The sequence below is a fragment of the Hylobates moloch genome, unplaced genomic scaffold (genome assembly GCF_009828535.3).
Source record: "Hylobates moloch isolate HMO894 unplaced genomic scaffold, HMol_V3 SCAFFOLD_14, whole genome shotgun sequence".
Taxonomy (NCBI): domain Eukaryota; kingdom Metazoa; phylum Chordata; class Mammalia; order Primates; family Hylobatidae; genus Hylobates; species Hylobates moloch.
This window is the reverse complement of record NW_026652289.1, coordinates 74229769-74247642: the sequence shown is the minus strand read 5'-3', so window position 1 is coordinate 74247642 and position 17874 is coordinate 74229769. Positions and strand designations below refer to the sequence as shown.

At 41.2% G+C, this 17874-nt stretch overlaps 1 protein-coding gene across 5 annotated transcripts in view; it reads left to right on the top strand.

The window, feature by feature from the left end:
• The window catches only part of EIF2AK4 (eukaryotic translation initiation factor 2 alpha kinase 4), a 104780-nt gene that overhangs the window by 83426 nt on the left and 3480 nt on the right, over positions 1 to 17874 (top strand). Inside the window, exons 28-35 of one of the 5 annotated variants that reach the window (XM_032175842.2) lie at positions 2090 to 2260; positions 2695 to 2829; positions 4658 to 4765; positions 6462 to 6590; positions 8067 to 8153; positions 11704 to 11816; positions 15158 to 15216; positions 16098 to 16195. In XM_032175842.2, coding sequence (XP_032031733.1) covers positions 2090 to 2260; positions 2695 to 2829; positions 4658 to 4765; positions 6462 to 6590; positions 8067 to 8153; positions 11704 to 11816; positions 15158 to 15216; positions 16098 to 16195 — 900 coding nt within the window. Of the gene's footprint in view, positions 1 to 2089; positions 2261 to 2694; positions 2830 to 4657; positions 4766 to 6461; positions 6591 to 8066; positions 8154 to 9060; positions 10517 to 11703; positions 11817 to 15157; positions 15217 to 16097; positions 16196 to 17874 lie in introns of those variants that run through there. The other 4 variants (XM_032175844.2, XM_032175847.2, XM_058427234.1 and 1 more) reach the window with 4 other exon arrangements.

Below are 17874 nucleotides of genomic sequence, written 5' to 3'. Positions count from 1 at the left end.
TTTTCCGTGCATCTGCAGGCTCAACACCACATGGAAGCTGCCAAAGCTTGGGGCTTGCACCCTCTGAAGCAACAGCCTGAGCTGTACGTATCTTGGCCCCCTTTAGCCATGAGTGGAGCAGCTTAGACACAGGGCACCAAGTCGCTAAGCTACATAGAGGAGGGGGGCCCTGGGGCCAGCCCACGAAACCATTTTTTTCCTCCTAGGCCTCCAGGCCTGTGATGAGAGGGCCTGCCATGAAGACCTCTGACATGCCCTGGAGACATTTTCCCGATTGTTTTGGTGATTAACATTTGGCTCCTTGTTACTTATGCAAATTTCTGCAGCTGGCTTGAATTTCTCCTCAGAAAATGGGGTTTTCTTTCCTGTCTCATTGTCAGGCTGCAAATTTTCTGAATTTTTATGCTCTGTTTTCCTTTTAAAATTGAATGCTCTTAACAGCACCCAAGTCACCTCTTGATGCTTTGTTGCCTAGAAATTTCTTCTGCCAGATACCCAAAATCATCTCCCTCAAGTTCAAAGTTTCACAAATCTCTAGGGCAGGGGAAAAATTCTGCCAGTCTCTTCGCTACAACATAGCAAGAATCACCTTTACTTCAGTTCCCAACAAGTTCCTCATCTCCATCTGAGACCACCTCAGCCTGGATTTCATTGACCACATCATTATCGGCATTTTGGTCAAAGCCATTCAACAAGTCTCTAGGAAGTTCCAAACTTTCCCACATTTTCCTGTCTTCTTCTGAGCCCTCCAAACTGTTCCACGCTCTGCCCGTTACCCAGTTCCAAAGTCACTTCCACATTTTTGGGTATCTTTACAGCCCAACTCTACCAGTACCAATTTACTGTATTAGTTTGTTCTCATGCTGCTAATAAAGACATACATGAAACTGGGTAATTTATAAAGGAAAGAGGTTTAATGGACTCACAGTTCTCTGTGGCTGAGGAGGCCTCACAATCATGGTGGAAAGCAAAGAGGAACAAGTCATGTCTTACATGGTTGGCAGCAGGCAAAAAGAGAGAACTTGTGCAGGGAAACTCCTCTTTATAAAACCATCAGATCTTGTGAGACTTATTCACTGTCATGAGACTATCATGAGAAGGACCTGCCCACATGATTCAATTACCTCCCACTGGATCCCTCCCATGACACATGGGAGTTGTGGGAGCTACAATTCAAGATGAGATTTGAGTAGGGACACAGCCAAACCATATCAAGATTATAGGAGGTTTTAACATTTTTTGGATTTTTAAAAAATTTAAGTGATTTATGATTAACTCTAAGATTAAGCTATGTCAAGCTGAGCCTTCATTTAGCCCTTGGTTTTCATGTGCCAATTTATGGATGAACTAGGTTCTACTTGCCTACAATCTTAAAATGGCTATAATTTTGTTTCTTAATAATTTCTGCTTTAGCTCCTGGGAGTTTTCTTTCTGGCTTTATGACTATGGTTGTTTCCTCTTACTCCAGCTGAGTACCAGGGACTATGAGATCAATCATCTCTAGCCACTGACCTCTTCTGGGGCAGTCAATGAGTACAGCTCATGAGAGCCAGGATCTGGCATCCAGGTGGGAGGAGAGGGAAGGGAGGATCAGGAGGCTGCCAACAGGAGAAGATATCTCAAGGTTGCAAATAGGAATGATTCAAGCCAAGGAAGGGAATTTCTAGGTAATTCTGTATTAAAACAAGTGAGACTCTGCCTTCTTGTCCCCGCATGTGTATGCCTGCAGTAATAGGAATTCATGAGAATGAGAAAGATAAAGAGGAAAAATACTGGCCTGAAAATAGATAATGGAAGCTCTGCTAGTGCCAGGGTCTGCTTTGCTGGGGTCAGCATTAAGTGTGAGTAAATGTGTCTGAATAAAAGTGAACCATGAGTATGTGTCTAAAGCATTCCCGCAAGGTGCTTTCGAGTTGTTGGAAAAGGATAATCCTTAGTCAGGATTGTGGCAAAGGCTAAAATAATCTTTGACCACAAAGATAATCGTATCATCCCATGTGCTCCCACTCCTGCAGGTGCACACAGTCGGTGCAAAGGGAGTCTTCCCCTGCCGTGGATGGGCAGCTAACTGTGCCCCTTTGCTTTCCAGCTGTGTCGACTCTACAAGTTTATTGAACAGAAGGGAGATTTGCAAGATCTAATGCCAACAATAAATTCATTAATAAAACAGAAAACAGGTATTGCGCAGTTGGTGAAGTATGGCTTAAAAGACCTAGAGGAGGTTGTTGGACTGTTGAAGAAACTCGGCATCAAGTTACAGGTTTGGCAACGGTTTGATACTGGCAGTACAAATGTGTAGCATTACTAATAGCACAGGGAGGAAATGTGTTTCGTTTCACTAATGCTAGTTAGTGTTTTATTTTTCCAGAAAAACTGCTTTGTGTGTTTTGGAGCATTTGATATTTAGTAATAATTTTGGCTTAAATCAGGATTTCTTTGCAAGTGCCACTGTTCCTATCATGAAGCAGTTCTTACTATGTTAGCCTCAGAGAGGTGTTATTCTTAAAGAGAAGAGAATTTATTTTACTTGTCAGGCTATGGTTAAACAGACTTTGAGCTAGATCTTACTGAATATTTTGTTTATGCTAAATAGATTGTTCTGATGCTATTGATGGGAAACACCATTTTCAGCATTATATTCCACATTCTAAATTTCAAACCCTTGACACATTTGTGTGGCATCTCTCTTTATAGGTCTTGATCAATTTGGGCTTGGTTTACAAGGTGCAGCAGCACAATGGAATCATCTTCCAGTTTGTGGCGTTCATCAAACGAAGGCAAAGGGCTGTACCTGAAATCCTTGCAGCTGGAGGCAGATATGACCTGCTGGTGAGGGTTTGCCCTTTATTTATTTGCTCTGACTTAATTTTATTTCTTCTAAACTTGTTATTTTGAAATTTTCAAACACCAAAAATTTGAACCAGTAATATCATTGGATACTTCTATTAATATATGTTTCATCTAGGAATAGAAATATAATGTGAACCACATTTGTAGTTGTTTAAACTTAAAAAAATTATATTATTTTGCAAGATAGTTGCAAAGATAGTACAGAGAGGGCTCATGTACCCTTTACTCTGTGTGTGTGTATATATATATATATATATATATATTTTTTTTTTTTTTTTTTGGAGACAGGGCCTTACTCTGTCACCCAGGCTGGAGTGCAGTGGTGCAATCTTGGCTCACTGCAGCCTTGACCTCCCTGGGCTCAAATGATTCTCTCACCTTAGCCTCCTGAGTAGCTGAGACTACAGGCATGCCACCACACCCAGCTAATTTTTTGTATTTTCTGTAGAGGCAGGGTTTTGCCATGTTGCCCAGGCTGGTCTCAAACTCCTGAGCTCAAGCAATCCACCTGCCTCAGCCTCTCAGAGTGCCGGGATTATAGGCGTGAGCCACCACACCACCCATTGCATAAGTACAGTAAAATATGAAAACCAGAAAATTGACATTTGTACAATGTATGTGCATCATTCTTTTCCATTTTATCACATGTACATTCCCATAACCACTACCATAATCAAGGTACAGAACCATTTCATCACCACGAAGATTTATGGGTATCAACATCTTATCAATTCAAATGAAATGTAGAAACTTTACCTCCCTGTATGTCTCTTTACCTCATGCCCCATTTATAATATAATTGTCTTAAATATTTCTTCTAATACATTGAGATCCACATCAAACAGTGTTAAATTGTTTACTTTACTGTTAAATATAATTATAAAACTCAAGGGGAGAAGAAGGTCTATTGTATTTACCCCAAATTTCTGGTTTGTGATGAGAAATTTGCTGTTATTTGAATTACTTTTCCCCATAGGAAAGGTATTTCTGACTTGATGCTTTAAAGATTATTTTCTTTGTCTTTAGTTTCAAGTTAAATTATGATGTGTCTTGGCATGAGTTTCTTTGGATTTATCCTGTTTAGGGTTTGCTTACCTCTTAAATCTAAAGGTTTATGTCTTTTGCGAATTTGGGGGATTTTTTCAGGCATTCTTTGAATTTTTTTTTCAGTCTCACGCTCTTTTTTCTCTCCTTCTATGACCCCAGTGACACGAATGTCCTTGAGGTTATGGGACATTTTTGTCCAGGCTGATCTCACACTCCTGGCTGCAAGCAATCCTCCTGCCTTGGCCTTTCAAAGCACTGGGATTGCGGGTGTGAGCCACCACACCTGACCTGTAATTTTAAATTATTTAGTAACATTAAGTAAAAAGAGACAAGTGGTATTAATTTTATAATATATCTTATTTAACTTAGTATATCCAAAATATTATTTCAACATGTACTCAAACTTCTAAAAATTATTAACGAGGATTTTACATTTTTTTCAAAGTCTTTGCAGCCAGTATGTGTTTTACATGTACAGCATGTGTCAATTTGGATTAGCCACATTTCAAATACTCAGTAGTCACTTGTGACTAGTGGCTGCCATATTGGACAGTGCAGAGTTAGATGTAACATTTGTTAATATTTTTTCTAAATTTGCATGTGTGCTTGCTTCTCTATTTTACTATACACACACATTTCTTTTTGTTGAACTCTTTGATGATGAGCTGCTGACAGAGTGCTCACTCTTTAATCATTGTTTTCCCCGTAATCACAGTTTCTTTGCTATTTCATAACCGTAACTGTTTGTGTCTCTCCACAGATTCCCCAGTTTAGAGGGCCACAAGCTCTGGGGCCAGTTCCCACTGCTATTGGTGTCAGCATAGCTATAGACAAGATATCTGCTGCTGTCCTCAACATGGAGGAACCTGTAAGTTCTGGCTTGGCTTCCCAGCATGCTTCGAGGTGTCTTTCATTTCTAAAAGTATGATTTGCCTTTTGCAGTCATTTACATGGGGCTTCAGATATGAAAGCTATAGACCTAGGGTTTTGAAACTTACCTTTAGTATGATAGACAAGCCTAAGACTTGATATCAATCCCTGCATTTCAGTCCTTATCATCTGTTCTCTAGCTGGGTGACCTTAGACCAGGGGTCCCTAACCCCCAGGCGGTGGACGGGTACCCATCCAGGGCCTGTTATGAACCGGGCCACACAGCAGGAGGTGAGCAGCGGGCAAGCAAGCATTACCACCTGAGCTCCACCTCCTGTCAGATCAGCGGTGGCATTAGATTCTATAGGAGCATGAACCTTGTTGTGGACTGCACATGGAAGGGATCTAGACTGCACGCTCCTTATGAGAATCTAACTAATGCCTGATGATCCAAGGTGGAATAGTTTCATTCCAAAAGCATCCCCTCCCAACCCCTGCACCATCCATGAAAAATTTTCTTCCATGAAACCAGTCCCTGGTGCCAAAAAGGTTGAAGACTTCTGCCTTAGACAATTAATTCATCCTTCCCTAGCCTCACGTTCCTTATCTGTAATGTACCATATAAATGTGAGATGTTATAGTTATTAACAGGCTCTTAACAAAACTTCTTGTTGAGGCCAGGCATTGTGGCTCATGCCTATAATCCCAGCACTTTGGAAGGTCGAGGCAGGCAGGTCGTTGAGCCCAGGAGTTCAAGACTAGCCTGGGCAACATAGCAAAACCCCATCTCTACCAAAAAATACAAAAATTAGCTGGGTGTGGTTAATTAGCCATGCACCTGTAGTTCCAGCTACTCAGGAGGCTGAGGTGGGAGAATCGCTTGAACCCAGGAGGGGGAGGTTGCAGTGAGCTGAAATCATGCCACTTCTACTCCAGCTTGGGCAACAGAGCCAGACCCTGTCAAAAAAAAAGAAAAAAGAAAAGAAAAGAAATCCTGCTGTGGTCTACAAGGCTAGAAACAGCTTTTTTTTCCCCCTTGTATTTCAGGCAAGATTAGTTTTCCTAGAGAAAAATAGTATTTTCCTGATGGCTCAGGGTAGTTGAAATAATTTCTGTCTTGAAAGACTAATATAACATTTTTTTTTTTACTATGGCCGAGCATGGTGGCTCATGCCTGTAATTCCAGCTATATCCCAATAAGGCCAAGGCAGGTGGATCACTTGAGGCCAGAAGTTTGAGACCAGCCTGGCCAACAAGGCAGAACACCATCCCTACTAAAAAGACCAAATAAAAAAAAAAAAAAAAAAAAAAAAAAATATATATATATATATATATTTTAGCCAGGCATGGTGGTGCACGCCTGTAATCCCAGCTACTCTGGAGGCTGAGGCAGGAGAATGGCTTAAACCCAGGAGGAGGTTACAGTGAGCGGAGATCGTGTCACTGTACTCCAGCCTGGGTGACAGAGTGAGACTTTGTCTCAGAAAAAAAAAGAAAAAGTTTTTTGACTGTGTCTTTTATTTTTTTTTTTTACAATGTTGTTTTGAAGCAAAGTCTTTGGCACGCTATGTTTCTATGCAGGATTTCAAGAATGCCCATCTTCCCAAGAGTGCTGCCTCCCCTCCTGATGCTGGTTTCACTTCCATGCCTGCAGTCTTGCTCCCCTAACTGTAACCATTCTGTTTCTGATCCAGGTTACAATAAGCTCTTGTGACCTCCTGGTTGTAAGTGTTGGCCAGATGTCTATGTCCAGGGCCATCAACCTAACCCAGAAACTCTGGACAGCAGGCATCACAGCAGAAATCATGTACGACTGGTCACAGGTAATGGGACAAAAAGCACCTGTGAGTGAAGTGCAAATAGCTGTGGCTTTCATGGCAAATATCCTCTGCACCTATAGACTGTCAAACTCTGTTTATCTCTGTAATTCGAGTTGCCTCCTGTGTTAGTTTCTGATTGCTGCAGTAACCAATTACCACAAACTTACTGGCTTAAACACATATTTATTATCTTACATTTCTGGAAGTCAGAAATCCAAAAGCACTTTCACTGGGTTAAATTCAACAGGTCTGGCTCCTCTGGGAAGCTCTAGGGGAGAATCTGTGTCCTTCCCTTTTCTGGCTCCTAGAGGCCTCCTGCATTCCTTGGCTCATGGCCTCTTCCTCCATCATCACACTCAGCAGTGAAGCGCCTCCTTCCTCACTGACCTGTGCTTCTGTTCTTACATCTATCTCTAAGTCTCGTCTGTCCAGCTGCCTCATACATGCACCCTGTGATTACACTGGGCCCACCCAGATAATCCTGGTTGATCACTCACAGGTTCTAGGAATGAGGATATGGACATCTTTGCAGGGCTGTACTCCAGCCTGCCACACTTGTGAAGGCACTTGGTGCTTAGTGTGTTTTGGGCTCTGTATCCTGAGACCTCCCACAGCATGCAGGCCTGACACTTGCCGTGGGTGTGGTGATGTGGAAAGTGGCACCCAGGACACATGCCTGCCCTTTGGAATGGGGGGTGTAAGGAGATCATAGAAGGGGTGCACTCCCAGGAGATCATCCAGGTTGTACCCACGTTCGCCCACACTAAAGGTGCCCCAGAGCATGGCGATGACCAGGGACACAGACCCACCACCCTCCCACCTGCTCTGTTTACATCACCTGCCAGGAGGCTTCTGAAGCTGCTGCTGTTTACTCGTGTGTGTGTGTCGTATCAAAATTCACATCAGAAGTGTACTGAGCAACAATTTTTAATCATTTGACAGAACAGTGTCCTCTTCTACTTGTTCACTTGTTTCATAAATCATTAGAGAAGTGTTCTGTCCTGCAGTAAAATCCAAGCCTCGTGGCCAGTGACCTCAGTCCTGCACAGTGGCATCCCTGCAGGCTTCTCTGCCCCGTCCTGGTTTGCTTCTTCAGTTCTGCTTTTCACCTTCCCTTATTTCCTTTGTTTCCTTCATTTTCCTCAGAGGCTTTTTCAGCGTGTGTGTGTGTGTGTGTGTGTGTGTGTGTGTTGTGTTGTATAATTTTAGGCATCTTTTATTAAGTCTTGAAGCTTTTGAAAACCTCTTACTATTGATTGATTATTCATGGCCCCTTTAAACAATCATGAAGGTAAGGAAGGCAAGAGAGGCCTTGTTCCTCCCTTGAATTCTATGCAGCTTCTTGCTTAATATTTATATCCCCCTGAAGTCAGCATTTTAGTAATTCATATTGAGAATATAATTGGAAACAGTATTTTCATTCTCCTTAATTACTAGGTGCTCTGTGTTTATTTTCTTTACTGTGTTTGTTTGTTTCAGTCCCAAGAGGAATTACAAGAGTACTGCAGACATCATGAAATCACCTATGTGGCCCTTGTCTCGGATAAAGAAGGAAGCCATGTCAAGGTAAAGACGTCAGAGATGTTTTACAATTCAATAGTCAGGTGTTACCTGTGGAGCACCCGCCTTCACACTGAGGCCCCGGCCGCCGTGTGGTGGCGCAATCTCGGCTCACTGCAAGCTCCGCCTCCCGGGTTCTCGCCATTCTCCTGCCTCAGCCTCCGGAGTAGCTGGGACTACAGGCGCCCGCCACCACGCCCGGCTAATTTTTTATATTTTTAGTGGAGACGGGGTTTCACCATGTTAGCCAGGATGGTCTCCTGACCTCGTGATCCGCCCGCCTCAGCCTCCCAAAGTGCTGGGATTACAGGCATGAGCCACTGCGCCCGGCCGTTGTTGGGTTTCTTACTGAAGAAAATGTATATAAAATAAGGAAGAGAGTCCACCTTCATTAAAGCTTTAAAAAGCAAAACAAACAAAAAAAACTGGCTATGGTTTTTTCCCACTTTTCTCCTCTCGTTCTCTTTTTCCAGCTAAGAAAATAAGAATAAGTAAAGTTGATATCTGCTGATAGGCATATCCTCTCATTGCTTTGTAACCAATTTTACTTTTTTGTATTCAACTAAAAGTGTTCATAAATATACCACCTCATAACCTTTATTTCTAATTTTTTTTAAGGGAAAAAAACTTTCTTAAAAATATTTTTCTCTTCTAATGTTTTTGTTTGGTTTCGATATCAGGGTAATGTTGGCCTGATAAAATGAGTTGGAGAGTGTTCTCTCCTCTTCTGTTTTCTGTAAGATATTGTATACAATTGGTATTAGAAGTCCAATCTCAAATATTTCTATATATAGAGCTATTCTGGTTACCTGTTTCTTCTAGAGGCAGCTTTCATAGTTTATATCTTTCCCAGAACTTTTCCATTTCGTCTGAGTTTTCAAATATTCCCCTGTTATTGTTTCACTGTCTCTAGGATCTGCAGTGATGCTCCCTCCTTCAGACCTGATATGGGTAATTTGTGTCCTCCCTCTTTTTTGTCTAATCAGCCTGGCTAGAGATTGATCGATTTTGTCTTTCCAAGGACCAGCTTTTGGTGTCATTGATTTTTCTCAGTTTTTATTTGTTCATGTGTTTTCTATTTTATTCATCTCCACTCTTATCCATTACTATTTTCTTCCTTCTGCTTATTTTGGATTTACTTTATTCTTTTTTTGGTTTCTTCAGGTAGAATTTTAGATGAGGTATTGACAAACTACACCTTGGACCAAATTCAGCCCATAGCCTGCTTTTATATATTTGTGAACTAGAAATTTTTACATTCTTTGTTAAAAAACAACAACAAACAAAGGAGAATGTGTGACTCAAACTATGTATGGCTCTCAAAGCTTAAAACATTTCCTATCTGGCCCTTTACAGAAAAAAATTTGAAACTTTGTTATTATACATGTTTAGGATTTTATATCTTCTTGATGAATTGTCTTCATCATTATAAAATATTCCTTATCCCTGGTAATATTTCTTGTTCTGAAATCTTTTGGTTAGTGTTTACATCACTACCTTTCTCCATCCTTTTATTTTTAACCTGTCTTTTTTTTAAGAGATAGGGTCTCATCGTGTTGCCCAGGCTGGCCTTGAACTCCTGGGCTCAAGCGATCTTCTCACCTTAGCCTCCCCCGGGATACAGGCGTGTGCCACTGCACCTGGCTAACTTATCTATCTTTATATTTAAAGTGAGTTTCTTATACACAGTCACTAGGTTGAGTTTTCCTTTTTTTTTTTTTTTTTTTTTGAGATGGATTCTTGCTCTGTCGCCCAGGCTGGAGTCCAGTGGCGCAATCTCCACTCACTGCAACCTCCACCTCCCAGGTTCAAGCGATTCTCCTACCTCAGCCTCCTGTGTAGCTGGGTTTATAGGCACACACCACCACACCCAGCTAATTTTTGTATTTTTAGTAGAGACGGGGTTTCACCATGTTGATCAGTCTGATCTCGAACTCCTGACCTCATGATCCACCTGCCTTGGCCTCCCAAAGTGCTGGGATTACAGGCGTGAGCCACCGCGCCCAGCCTTTTTTTTTTTTTTTTTTTTTGTTTGAGACAGGGTCTCACTCTGTCACCCATGTTGGAGTGCAGTGGCGCGATCTCAGCTCACTGGAACCTGTCTCCCAGGATCAAGTGATCCTCCCACCTCAGCCTCCCGAGTAGCTGGGACTACAGGCACGCACCACCATGACTGGCTAATTTTTGTATTTTTGGTGGAGATGAGGTCTTCCCATGTTGCCTAGGCTGGTCTTGAATCCCTGGGCTCAAGTGACCCGCCCACCTCAGCCTCCCAAAGTGCTGGGATTACAGGTGTGAGCCACTGGGCCCACCCAGTAGCAACATTTTCATATTTCAGAAGTACGACATCACTTCATTTATCCATTCAGCCAACATATTTTAAGCATTCACAATGTCGAAGGGATTGAACTTGGGGCCATCGAGCATACAGAAACATTTAAGCCATAGCTCCTGCTGTCAAGGATTCTGTAATCTGGTAAGGAACATGAGACATTTGTGCATGATTATGAGCTCAAAAATGCTAAATGCCATGAGAGTCCTACAGATAAAGTTCTCCAACGGTCCCTCAGGCTGGGAGATTACATGAGAGGCAGCAGTGAAGTCTTCAGGAAGGTGCTGGGATTTACCCTACCCTCAAGAATTTGTAGGATATAGATAGGTCCTGGAAGGGCCTTTTAAGAAGAGGGAACTACAAAGGTGATGGTGGTTCTTTTAGTAGTTGTCCCAAAGATAGAGGCAGGCCAGCAGAGAACCATTTTGGTACAACCCTGAATAGTCTATTTTGGGTGAGACAGATGGATCAGAAGCAGAAAATGGTTATAGCTACATCATGGAGAGCCCAAATGCCAACCAAGGAATCTGGTTTTTTTATTTAGCAGTTATTGGGGAGGCCCCGAATGTTTTGAACAGAAGGAGACATCAAAGTTGTGTTCAAGAAGAATTGATCTGCAGGGATGTGTAGCATGGAATAGAGTGAGGGAGAAACTGAAGACAGTGATAGCAGTATAAAGAATATCAAACTAGCCTAGGTCAAGGTTGGGTGCTGGCCAGGGGAGTGAAGATGAAGGGACAGATGCCATAAAAGTGGGATGACAGGACTTGGGTTTAGAAAGGAGAGGGAGGAGTGGTAGATAAAGCTGAGATCTGAGAAACCTTGGTGGCTGACCAGATTTAAAGGGGAAGATGTTAAAGAATCACATGAAATGAGAGCCCATTCATCTTGGCCTTTAAAAAAAAAATTCTATCATCTGTGATAAACTAGTCCAGACCAGGGTTTCTCAACAGCAGCGCTGTTCACATTTTGGGCCAAATAATTCTCTGTTGTAGGGGGCTGTCCTGTGTATTAACAGCATCTCTGACCGCTACCTACTACATGCCAGTTGCACCATCCAAAAATGTCACCAGACATTGCCAAATGTCCCCTGGGGAGCAAAATTGACCCTGGTTAAGAACCACTGACCCAAACTATTGATTTAGTAGTCTTACTGTGGTGCTCTGAGCTACTCTTCTGGGTTCAGAAACCTCCAAATGATAGATCTGTTTCATTCTTTTTAAGGTTAAGTCTTTTGAGAAGGAAAGGCAGACAGAGAAGCGTGTGCTGGAGACTGAACTTGTGGACCATGTACTGCAGAAACTGAGGACTAAAGTCAGTGATGAAAGGAATGGCAGGTAACTTAGGAAACAAAAGCCAAGAAAACTGACTTCAATTACCTATATGGAAACTACATTAATTTATTTTAAAAGTCAATTTGAGCCAGGTGCTGTGGCTCACACCTGTAATCCCAGCATTTTGGGAGGCCAAGTTTGGGGAATCACTTGAGGCCAGGAATGCAAGACCAGCCTGGGCAACATACCAAGACCCCATTTCTAAAATAAAATTTTTTTGATTAGCCGGGCATGGTGGTGCATGCCTGTGGTCCCAGCTACTCAGGAGCTGAGGTGGGAGGATTGCTTGAGCCCAGGGGGTCAAGGCTGCAGTGGGCCATGTTCATACCACTGCACTCCAGCCTGGGTGAAGAGAAAGACCCTGTCTCAAAAAAACAAAAAGACAGAAATCAATTTGATCCTTTTGAGAAACAAAGATAGGTCAGGATTACTTTTAATGAACCATTCTGTTGTTTCTGAATAACTCAATCAGCAGTTTAATTGTCTGACCATCTTGTATGAGACTAATCATAGCTTACATTCAACATTTGTTCTTCATACCATTTCCAAGAATACTTTATCATTTTGAAAAGCCTCAGGAGCCAAAATCTATCTGTCATTATCTTATTCAGTCTGCTAATCAGTGAATTTCAATAATATTTTGTCCGTGTACTTTGAAAGATGTAACGTTCTGGGAAAAGATCTCACTTCCTCATGATGGGAGTATCAACCATATGGGTAGGAATTTGGCAAAGTAAATTAAAAGCCTTAAAACTAAACATTTTTTAAAAATTGACCCAGCAATTCCACTTTCAGGAATTTATAATAAAAATTATTTTAAAGATGTCTATATCAAGTCTCATTTATAACAGCAGTTCTCAAACTTTTTGGTCTTAGAACCCCTTTACACCCTTAAAAATTATTTGAGGATCCCAAAGAACTTTTGTTCATGTGAGTTATATCTATAAATATTAAAACATAAACATTTTAAATATATTTATTCATTTAAAAATAACAATAACCCCATTACATGCTAACCTAACATATTTCTGTTGAAAAACAACTGTGTTTTCCAAAATAAAATTAATTTAGTAAGGAAAATGGCATTGTTTAAAATATTTGCAAATCTTTTAGTGCACTGTTTTACATTTTTGTAATCTATTTTAACGCTTTAGTAGAAGAAACGATTCTCCTGTTTATGTATTCAATCTGTTGTGATACCACAAATCATATAGTCTCTGGAAAACTCCGTGGCACATTTATGAGAGGATGAGAGTGAAAAGGCAATTAATATTTTAGGATTATTATGAAAATAGTTTTGACCTTGCAAGACCCCTTGAAAGGATATGAGGGACTTTCAAGAGTCTCTAGACCACACTTGGAGAACCTCATTTCAAAATATACATTGGTAGAAGATTGTTTGAATGATGATAATTTGGTGAAATATTGTACAGCTTTTAAAAATGATGATTCTACTAAAGCTGAGTTCATTGACATGGAAAGATGTCCACAAATAGGATGTTTAATATAATCCCATTTTGTGGCCAGGCATGGTGGCTCACGCCTATAATCCCAGCACTTTGAGAGGCTGAGAAGGGTGGATCATGAGGTCAGGAGATCGAGACCATCCTGGCTAACGGTGAAACCCCATCTCTACTAAAAATACAAAAAAATTAGCGGGGCGTGGTGGCGGGCACCTGTAGTTCCAGCTACTCAGGAGGCTGAGGCAGGAGAATGGCGTGAACCTGGGAGGTGGAGTTTGCAGTGAGTGGAGATCGTGGACTGCACTACAGCCTGGGTGACAGAGTGAGACTCTGTCTCAAAAAAAAAAAAAAACAAAAAACAAAAACAACAACAACAACAAAAATATATATATAATCCCATTTTGTTTTAAACAAAATATACAACCTATACATAAAAAAATGTCTAGAAGAATGTACCAAATTTTTAATTGTAGTTTTGGTTAGTGGGATTACAAGGGATCTTAAATTACTTTGTTAAGCTTTTCTATATATTTGCAACTTTTTTTTTTTTTTTTTTTTTTTTTTGAGATAGAGTCTCACTTTTGCCCAGGCTGAAGTGCAGTGGTGTAAACATGACTCACTATAGTCTTAACCTCCCAGGCTCAAGTGATCCTCCCTTCTTGGCCTTCTGAGTAGCTGGGACCATAGTCATGTACCACCTTGTCCAGCTAATTTTTTAAAATTATTTGTAGAGACAGGATCTCCCTATGTTGCCCAGGCCGGTCTCTAACTCCTGGACTCAAGCAACTCTCCCACCTCAAGCAATTCTTATATGTATGCTCATTATCAGAAAATACAACACTGTAATTTTTCTGGCTTACATCAGCAATTCTCAACCAACAATGATTTTGCTTCCCAGGGCACATCTGGCAATGTATGGAGGCATTTTTGGTTGTCACAACTGGGGAGTTTTACTGGTATCTAGGAGAGACCAGGGATACTGTGAAAATATCCTAAAGGGTACAGGACTAATACCCCCCAACAGAGAATTTTCTGGCCTAAAATTTCAGTAGTACCAAGATTAGGAAATCCTGGCGTATAGAAAACAGACCTTGCTCTGTTCTTCTCATGCCCCCACCCCTTCTTATTTGCACCTAGCCTTAATAAATTCACCATTAGGTGTTTCTGAGGGAACATAATGTTCTGGAAATCACCAGCATTGGAATTATAGATCTAAATCAAAGACAGGTTCAGAAGAGAAACCAAGAAATAGCCAAGTAGTGAGTATGAGGGAACATTACCAAGACACTTAAAAGGCTACATGGGATTTAGTTTTAGTAGGGAAAGGTTCAAAGTTTTTCCTCCACGCAAATGATTATTTCCCTGTTTTCCCAAGATAGAGTGCTGTTGTCTCTCTCAAAGGCTATAAATTAATTCACAGCATTTGAAAGAACATCCATTCACAGCTTTTTAAAGAATATCCTTATTTACCAAATGTTCTCCTGTGGGTGGTTGCCAAGGCTGCTGCCATAATGAAGGTGGGGCTGCTGTTATTCATGTTTCCTTGTATTATGAGGGGGGCGGAAAGAACACCCATTATATTTCATTGAAATCAGCTTCTTGTGTGGATCCAGGATTTCAAGCCCAGCTGAATAAAATCAGAATGTTTTCTTTAGGCATTTGTTAACTTAAAAAGACATCCTTTATAATTTTTACTTGCTCTTGACCAAAGCATAACTAAATGCAAATTTTTTGTTTTTGTTTTTCCACCCACTAATAACCAAGAAGATGTTTTTATATTTAATGGAAAAGTGGCTCACTATACATGTAGTTCACTGTAAGTTATGTGTTGCTTGTGCCTTATTGACTGTTCTTTAATTATTTTTGTTTGCTTGTTTTTAGAGAAGCTTCCGATAATCTTGCAGTACAAAATCTGAAGGGGTCATTTTCTAATGCTTCAGGTATAATTACTAATTATAATCTGAACATAATTATGCTTATATGTTTGCTCTAAGCACTTATTACTGTGGCTGCTTGTGACATTGGAAATCTATTTTTAAAATAACATACACAATAAATTGTACCACATGGGATTCATCCCTATGCTTTGAAATCCACATCCTAGAAAATGATAAAACTGGAATTTAGCTGATTCTTCTACTCTCTTATTTTTACAAGTGATTTAATCTTCCTTTTACTCAATTTATTGTACAAGTGAAATAGGGATAATTTTCCTGGAGATTTTCCCCATACAGAGGATTGAAAGAAGTATTTTGAAATCCCTTGAAGAAGGACACTATACACATTTTGTTTTCATGAAAGCCAAGAGGGCACAGCGGTGATAGTTATGCCTTTACTTTCGTCACCTCTAGCAACCTTACTTCTTTTGAAAGAAGTGTTCCAATTAAGGCCATGAGAAGACATATTTGGCTTTTAACAGAATTGAGTCTTTCCCATTCACTTCTGTTAGCACTAACTTTGTGTTGCCATCAGATTTCCAATTCTTGAAGGAATTTAAAGAAGTATGCAGGTTTGGCGATATTCAGCTTGATTTTCTTAGGCCCCTGAGGTTTTGATGACTCATGTTGCCTCCCTGCCCCTTCCACCACCCCCCAACCCCTGCCTAAGGAGAGAAGCATCAAAACTGTTGGGTGTTGGGGTTCTTGGGCTCCTCACCTATCCAGTGCAGATGGTTGTAGGGATAGAAAACACAGCCCCGTCGTGATCTAGCCCTTAGAATCACAACAGGATGTCTACTAATAAACTCTGCCATCTCTCTGTAGTATGTTGTAGACAGTGGGACCAGATAAGGCCATCAATTCTGAAACCCTCTTTGTCTCAGGTTTGTTCGAAATCCATGGAGCAACAGTGGTTCCCATTGTGAGTGTGCTAGCCCCGGAGAAGCTGTCAGCCAGCACTAGGAGGCGGTATGAAACTCAGGTGCGCTGGGCCAGGGTTTCTTTGGCTTTCTAATATGAGTTACAGAAGAGAAAAACAACAACAGGAAAGGAAAATAAGATAAACATGGAATTTCTTGGAAATATTTTTTCCAAGAAAAAAATTTTTCTTCCAACTTCCCTAACTGGGTGGCTTCTGAAAGCATTATCAATACAAAGCATCTGTCTGGCTCCAGGATTCCCATCTGTCCTCCAGAGAGGGGCCATTGTGCACTGTGGGCACCTCGAGGCAGCTGTGGTCAGAGTGACTGCATCTAAATGAAAACTATCTAATCTGGCTCTAAAGGTAGTTGAGGTTTGTGCTCTAAATAGCAAAGTAGAAGAGGCCGATGACAAGACTTAAGGCAGGTTTCTCATACCATACATGGTTTCGGCATTTGCTATATGCCTAATGGTGTGCTAAGGGCTGTGTAAAATGTAGAAGACATTAACATGGCCCCAGTCCTCAAAAGAGTTTATAACTTGGAAGCATATGCATTATATAGAGAATAATACAAGAAAATAAATATAGGCCAGGTGCGGTGGCTTATGCCTGTAATCCCAGCACTTTGGGAGGCCGAGGGCGGATCACTTGAGGTCAGGAGTTCGAGACCAGCCTGGCCAACATGGTGAAACCCTGTCTCTACTAAAAATACAAAAATTAGCCAAGCGTGGTGGCAAACGCCTGTAATCCCAGCCACTCGGGAGGCTGAGGCAGGAGAATCGCTTGAACTGGGGAGGCAGAGATTGCAGTGAGCCGAGATCATGCCACTACACTCCAGCCTGGGCAACAGAGCAAAACTTTGTCTCAAAATAAAATAAAATAACTACAGTAGAACACTGAGTTAAATTTATAGAATATGAATGTTAGAGCATGCTGTGGACATGTGCAAAAAAGTGTTAAAAGAGAGCAGTCAATTTTAGAAATGTAATCAGACTGAAATACAAAGATCAGGTACTTTATTTTTGTAAGCTCTTCTAGCTGTTTCTCAGGATTTGGGTGGAAACCTGTGTTTCCCATCTTCCTACTGCCTTCATCACCTACCAAGTTTCAGTTCTCATGCCATGTCCTCATTGCTACCACCTCTCCCTTTTTCCCAATTTAGCTTCATACTATCATCTCTCTGTCTCTGTGTGCACTGTTTCACTGCACTGAGCCTTTATAAGGAAATCATTTCAAAATTATGAAGAGATAATTGACAAGGATTATTAAACAGATGGTCAAGATAAGTTATAAAAACCTCATTTCCCCTGATATCATATTGCTAGACACCCCTTTCTGAGTGGATTAAGAGCAAATCTTTTTTTTTTTTTTTGGCAGGCTGGAGTGCAGTGGCCCAATATCAGCTCACCACAACCTCTGCCTCCCATGTTCAAGCGATTCTCCTGCCTCGGCCTCCCGAATAGCTAGTATTATAAGCACTCACCACCATGCCCTGCTAATTTTTCTATTTTCAGTAGAGACGGTTTCACCATGTTGGCCAGGCTGGTCTCGAACTCCTGACCTCAGATGATCCCCCAGCCTTGGCCTCCCAAAGTGCTGGGATTACGGGCATGAGCCATCACACCCAGCCAAGGGCAAACCTTTAGACACCATTTGGAATCCTTTCTAGGCTTTGGTGTGTTACCCTGTGATTGTATCCTGGAATAGCAAATAAGATGGCAAGAAAGATGGCTTGGTTT